The sequence below is a fragment of the Felis catus genome, chromosome D2, assembly GCF_018350175.1.
Source record: "Felis catus isolate Fca126 chromosome D2, F.catus_Fca126_mat1.0, whole genome shotgun sequence".
In the NCBI taxonomy this organism is placed as follows: Eukaryota; Metazoa; Chordata; class Mammalia; order Carnivora; family Felidae; genus Felis; species Felis catus.
In genome coordinates, this window is record NC_058378.1 from 75,398,610 (window position 1) to 75,405,596 (window position 6,987).

At 44.5% G+C, this 6,987-nt stretch overlaps 1 protein-coding gene across 12 annotated transcripts in view; it reads left to right on the forward strand.

Moving 5' to 3' along the window:
- Nucleotides 1-6,629, forward strand: part of DENND10 (DENN domain containing 10) — a 39,728-nt gene extending 33,099 nt beyond the window's left edge. For 8 of the 12 annotated variants that reach the window (XM_045040750.1, XM_023240993.2, XM_045040748.1 and 5 more), the window contains 3 exons: nt 2,650-2,744; nt 4,082-4,201; nt 5,231-6,629. In XM_045040750.1, the coding sequence (XP_044896685.1) occupies nt 2,650-2,744; nt 4,082-4,201; nt 5,231-5,407 (392 nt within the window). In that variant the 3' untranslated portion in view covers nt 5,408-6,629. Of the gene's footprint in view, nt 1-2,649; nt 2,745-3,901; nt 4,056-4,081; nt 4,202-5,230 lie in introns of those variants that run through there. The other 4 variants (XM_003994458.5, XM_045040745.1, XM_045040746.1 and 1 more) reach the window with 2 other exon arrangements.
- Nucleotides 6,630-6,987: the final 358 nt, after the last annotated feature.

Below are 6,987 nucleotides of genomic sequence, written 5' to 3' on the forward strand. Positions count from 1 at the left end.
AGGCGCCCCTGAAGCAGTTGTATCTTTAGGCTGATGCTCTAAAACTGGTATTCAAGGGCCTGCTTTGCCCGCTGTGCTGAAACTGGAGAGATTTTCTGTGTCTGGAACATAGCATTTATTCTTACAGGCCCAGCCATGTTAGTAGTACATTCTGGGTGCTTATGCTGTACAGTATATGTTAATAAGATAGTATCTTTTTTTTGTAATGTTTTTTTATTTATTATGAGAGAGTAAGCGTGAGTGGGGGAGGGGCAGAGAGAGGGAGAAAGAATCCCAAGCAGTCTCTGTGCAGTCAGCACAGAGCCGGACGTGGGGCTCCCTCATCTGAACCTTTGAGATATGACCTGAACTGAGATCAAGAGTGGATACAACTGACTGAGCCACCCGGGTGCCCCAATAGGATAGTGTCTCTATCTCGTTTCTCAACTTTTCTGTTTAAACAAGCTGTATGAGTTGCCTATTGCTGCATAACACATCACTTTTAAACCTAGCAGTTTAAAACAGCAAATATTGGGGCGCCTGGGTGGCTCGGTCGGTTAAGTGTCCGACTTCGGCTCAGGTCATGATCTCGTGGTCCGTGAGTTCGAGCCCCACGTCGGGCTCTGTGCTGACTGCTCAGAGCCTGGAGCCTGTTTCCGATTCTGTGTCTCCCTCTCTCTCTGCCCCTCCCCTGTTCATGCTGTGTCTCTCTCTGTCTCAAAAATAAATAAACGTTAAAACAAAAAATTTAAAACAGCAAATATTTATTATCTCACAGTTTTAGGACTGACTTAGCTGAGAGGTTCCGACTCAGGGTCTCTCATGAGGTTTCAATCAAGATACTGCCAAGGCAGGGGCACCTGGGTGGCTCAGTTGGTTAAGGGTCCGACTTCGGCTCAGGTCATAATCTCATGGTTCGTAGGTTCGAGCCTCATGTTGGGCTCTGTGCTGACAGTTCAGAGCCTGGAGCCTGCTTCGGATTCTGTATCTTCCTCTCTCTCTCTGCCCCTCTCCTGCTCATGCTCTGTCTCTCTCTCAAAAATAAATAAACAGGGGCGCCTGGGTGGCGCAGTCGGTTAAGCGTCCGACTTCAGCCAGGTCACGATCTCGCGGTCCGTGAGTTCGAGCCCCGCGTCGGGCTCTGGGCTGATGGCTCGGAGCCTGGAGCCTGTTTCCGATTCTGTGTCTCCCTCTCTCTCTGCCCCTCCCCCATTCATGCTCTGTCTCTCTCTGTCCCCAAAAAAATAAATAAACGTTGAAAAAATAAATAAATAAATAAATAAATAAATAAACATTAAAAAACAAAGATATTCCCAAGGCTTCAGTCATCCAAAGTCTCAACTTCTAAGCTAACTTTTAACAGGAGGTCTCACCACCTGGCCTCTCTGTAGGGCAGCTTGAGTATTCTCGTGACATGACAGCTGGCTTCCCCAAGAGTGAGTGGTCCAAGAGACAGAAAGGCCACAGTGCCTTTTATGACCTAGTCTCAGAAGTCATATACCAGTTCTTCCATATTCTATTTGTTAGAAGGAAGCCATTAAGTCCAGTCCCCACGTAAGAGAGAGGAAGTAGGCTCCACCTCTTAAAGGACAGAGAATGAAAAAGGGCGTAGAAATTTATTATTGCACAAGGACTGAACATGAATCCTGTATGGAAAATCTTTTTGAACGATGTGTCAGTGTGTCAGTAAGCAAAAGGGAATGGAGGTGAGTATTGCCCTTTGTAAAGCCAGAGTGATAGGATACTAGCTGTGGCCAGGGCCACTTATATTGCTGAAGCCTTAGGACCAGAAAGGGTGGCCATCTCCTGCCGCCTTCTGTTGCTCCGAGTCTATAAGATGAGCTCGTCTCAAATCAACACCATTCAAATGGAGTTTGTCCCTTGGAGGGACAAACAGAAATTTCTGTTCATCTTTTTGCTGCAGAAAAGGAGCAGTGTATGTAAATCGTGTGACTTAGGTTGTTTCCTTTGCACATTCTGAGGGTCTTCACACCCTGGAATGTTCAGCTGGCTTCTGCAGAACTGATAGGACGCTCTGCTGCTATAGGATCCCCACCAGAAGGTTCCACTTGAATTTTTTTTTTAAATGTTTATTTCTTTTTGAGAGAGAGACAGAGCATGAGTGGGGAAGGGGCAGAGAGAGAGGGAGACACAGAATCCGAAACAGGCTCCAGGCTCCGAGCAGTCAGCCCAGAGCCCGACGTGGGGCTCGAACTCACGAATGTGAGATCATGACCTGAGCCGAAGTGGGACTCTTAACCAACTGAGCCACCCAGGCCCCCGAGTTACACTTGAATTCTTAACCGTAAAGACCTGCGTAGGGAGGTCAGGCTCTTGGCTTAAAATCACAACTTACTTGTAGTCAGTAGTTTTCATTAGGTGTTGCCTAGGAAGAAAAACAAAAATTCTTATCAGGTAGTTGTGAAGGAGAAACCTGGTATTGGCATGTTCTTATTTTGAACAAAGTATAAATCGTGATTATGCCGTGCCTCCTAGCACGTCCCTTGGAGTGATATCATATTTGCATTCAGGATGAAGATGGAAATGTGGGCGGTTGTTGGCTGTTTTGAAAATTTCCTCTGTATGATGGTTTACATTTTCAAATAGGCGTCCTGGTTTTTATTATGTAAACTTCTAAGTATCTACATAACTTCTGCTTGATCTCACCAGAGGCCATGACAATGGGCAAACTGCACAAAGAAATTGGTCAGCTGATTGTTCAATCTGCAGAAGATCCGGAGAAGTCAGACGGCCAAGTCATACAGGTAACTCCCCAGTCCCCTGACTTACTGAGAGTTGTGCAGTGGTGGTGCCGGGCAGCGTGTGGCAGAACTGCCTGGGGTGCGGGGAGCCGTGAGAAGCCGTGGGCAGATGCTGGCACGAGGGTCTGCTGGGTGGCCCTGGTTAGAGGAGCAGGCAGAGGCCCACCGTAGCCAAATAGTTATCAGGCTCTGGGGACAGAGACATGAAGGGGGCTGGTGACAGGTGTGACCCCCAGCTGGTCTGGAACGCTTTCCTGAGCGAACGCAGAATTTTCACGGAGGAACAACTTTCAAGAGATAGTTGCTGCTGAGGACTAGAGAGGGCGTCTCAGTCTAGCTTCGATGTACTGTGTCCAGAACAGCAGTAAGCAAGCATGTAGTCAGATCCCTGCCAAAGGTAGCAGGTCCGGGCTCACACCCTGCAGGGCTAGCCCCGCTGTGGGGTCTCCCTGTCAGGCTGACCAGAGCTTCCGTGTGGATCCTCCCCTCTCCCCTTTCTGGATCGGGATGGCTGGAGAGTTTATTTAAGCCTGTCCCTGTGGTGATGACAGGCCCTCCTGTGCACCGCGGCCTGCCAGCTCCTTTCCAGTCTGCTGCCGGTTTGCACTGCGCCTGTTCCCAGCTCCTTACTCTTCTCCCGGGACACACTTCCATCCTGGCCTCCGGGCCCTGGCTCATCTAGACCCTTGTGTCATCCCGTGGGGGCCAGGGGCCTGGAAGGATTGTCTCCCACTGTCTGTACCTGTGCCACCTCATCGGGGGTGGGGGTGGGGGGGCTCTGACAGGCAGGCCCTACTCATCTGGCTGGACCCGGTTCTTTTTTCCATTTATTCATTCATTTACCCAGAAAATATTTATTGAGCACTGACTATATGTCAGGCATGGGGCAGTAGGGTTGTATTTATTGGAGTAGATGAATAGGAAATAATGTAAGGGCACCTGGGTGGCTCGGTTGGTTAAATGTCTGACTCTTGATTCCAGTTCAGGTCATGGTCTCGTGTTTGTGAGTTCAAGCCCCACGTCGGACTCTGTGCTGGTGGCACAGAGCCTGCTTGGGATTCTCTCTCTTCTCTCTGCCCCTCCCCAGATCATGCTCACTCGCTCTCTCTCTCTCTCTCTCTCTCTGTCTCTCAAAATAAATAAATAAACTTAAAAAAAAGTAAATGCCAGATCATTGTGAGCCATGAGAAATGAATGCTGTGATAGAAACAAAAGGTCAAGGTGAAGAATACCAGAGAAGAGATTAGACAGCTCTCTGAGGAGGTGACACGTGAGCTAAAGGTTGAGAGGAGCCACAGGTGTGACAGGAACCCACCAGCAGCACCGTTCTTTCTGTTCAGCGCTGGTGGCCCATCGGCTCAGGCCAGGAAGAGTGGGCGGGGCTTGTCCTGAGAGCCGAGACTCTTCCTTTCCTACTGCGTGGATCATCACTGCCCATCCATCCCTCCATCAACGCTCAAGTAAAAATGCTGGCTCTTTACAACGTTGGTTAACTGTGTAAACATGAGTTTTGTGTTACTGCGTTTTTCGTGGACTAAAAGTGATACGCAGGTGACTCAGTATAATGTATGATGAAATTGCCTGGCATATTATATTGTATGGGTTTGAAAATATTTGAATTAATGATGTCAGCAAACCAAGAAAAAGACATGACTTTAATGTGAGCTCTCATGAGTCATCAGCCATGCAAAGGACTGTCGGGAAAGAGGAATACAGCCCGTGTGGCAGGTGCTGGGCTACTTATTCCAGGTAGAAGAGGATTTTGGGGGGTGGGGAGATTTGCTCTAAAAACAATACCAGGGTTCCTTAAAAATTCAACATAGGAATACCATAGACCCAGCAATTCTACTGGGTATATTTCAGAAAGAATTGAAAGCAGACACAGATAAGTAATTGTGCACTCAGGTTCACAGCAGCTCTGTAAATAATAGCCAAAAGGTAAAAATAACCCAAATGTCCACCAGTGGATGAATGGATAAACAAAACGTGGTATATGCGTATGGTGGAATATCATTGAGCCTTAAAAGGCAATGAAGTTCTAACATGTGCTACGACATGTATTAACCTTGAAAACATTATGCTAAGTGAAATAAGCCAGACACAAAAGGACAAATGTTGTGTGATTTCACTTATATGAGGTACCCAGAACCAGGCAGATTCACAGAAGCAAAAGGTAGAATGGTGGTTACCAGGCATTGGAGACAGGGATGGGGAGTTATTGTTTCATGGGTACAAGATTTCAGTTTGGGATGATGAAAAAGTTCTGGAAATGGGTAGTAGTCATAAAACACTGAATGTACTTGTTGTCACCTAAAAATGGCTAAAATGGCAAAAACATGGTGTTGGTTTTTCTGTTTTAAGTTTGTTTCATTTTTTGTAATGCATAAATAATTTGATAAACTTAAAAAATAGGAAGAATCTCTCCAAATGCAGCAAAAATTCATATTTTTTGATGCTAACTTATGGCATATTTTCTTGTTCCATTAAAGGATATTTCTCTAAAAACTAGAGAAATCTTCACCCACCTGGAACCATTTTCAGAAGTTTCTGGTGATGGAGAAAAGCTAGTTCTCAATTTTGAGGCACTAAAGCAAAGACGATTTCCACCAGCAACAGAAAACTTCCTTTACCATCTAGCAGCAGCTGAGCAAATGCTGAAAATCTGACTGTGTGACAGCATATCCCTGATGAATGATAGAAAGTTCTCTCACCATGGTTATCCACTGTGTAAAATACTGAAAATAGCACAGAAAATGTTCTATTTTTAATGATTTATGTGAAAGTGTTGAGATTTGACCTGAAAAAGCCCTAAAACACGTATGAAAACATTTCCGATGTCCTCCTGGTCAGATTCATGCCTGCGGTCAGGGTCAGACCAAGTGCTGTAACTACCACCTATGACGTGAGCAACGACGTGGTGTCCCGGCGTAAGAGAAAAAAAAGCTCTGCCAAGTTTTAGTGCAAATCACAGCAAACCCGAAAGCCTTCATTATTATCAGTTCCACTTGTCCCATTGCGTAGCCACAAACGAATGGCTTACTTTCAGAAAGCTGCCTGAAATTTTGCTTTGTATTCTTCTAGGAAGAACTTTTATTCCTCATGAGGAACTCTACTTTCTGAGCCAAACTACTAAGTTTTCTGCAGAACTGTCCAGAAGATCATTCAAAAAAGATCCTGCAGTTGCACTTTCTTGTAAAAGAAAAGAATTCTTTTTCTCGGCCTTTAAACATTTTTGCCTATATTATGAGGATTTTGCATAGATTTTATACTTGAGTAGACAACTTTAATAATCCATATTTATATTGTCACAGAAGTAAGCACTTGGCAAACTTAAGCCATTAGTACTCTTTAATTAACCCTGTTGCTAGCAATATTCTTTTGAAAAAGATGCCAGTCCTTATATGATAGAGCAAAAATAAGCCCATTTTGGATATAAATGTCGGTATGAAGAAAATAGCAACTTTACATAATTACAAAGGCTAAGACCAGGGAGTGTCTTCATACTTCAGTGAAAGTAATTTGGCCACACTGGAAAGTATTCTTGTTCAGCTTATGTACCTTTTTCATAATTGGAGGCCTAAAAGTTGCAAAATAAGCATAGAGGTCTAAAATTATGTATTTGTTATTATATGTATTCATATTAATTATGAAAAATTATTTTACACTCACTACTGTTGTCCTTAGAAATCTTACCCAGAAAAACAGTTGCAAAAAAATCTTGTCTTTATTAGATCTTTCATTTATTCTTTGTGTTAGACATTTGTTAAGTAAAAATAAAAAATAGCCTTTTCCCCTCCCTCCTTGGGTGGGGGCAGGGAGGATCTGGAATGAGATGATGTTTACTAAGGCAAACAATTGAAAATTAAATCTGCACTTTATGAAAACGAACACGAACGTCTTTATCTCCATTTTTTGTGTTACTATAGCAGTTAATGATCAAAGTTGTTAAAATTACAGATTTATGATGCAGAAATAAAATGAAAATATTTTGATACCCGACGAAATTTAGGCAGATGAAGAATTGTACCCTCTTTCTGTAATGCTCCCCACTCGAAACAAAAGAGAAAACCCTTTTGTCAATGCAGACGTGCTGGGAAGTTATCACAAGGCCTGTTTGAAAGTTAAGGCGTTCAGCTCCTTGCCTCCGTGCCTGGCTCACCCCCTGCCCTCCCTGCCCTCGCCCTTCTCCATCCCCCATTTCCTAGAGCTGTCTTCTCCTGTGAAAAGGTGCCCTCGCATTTCTACT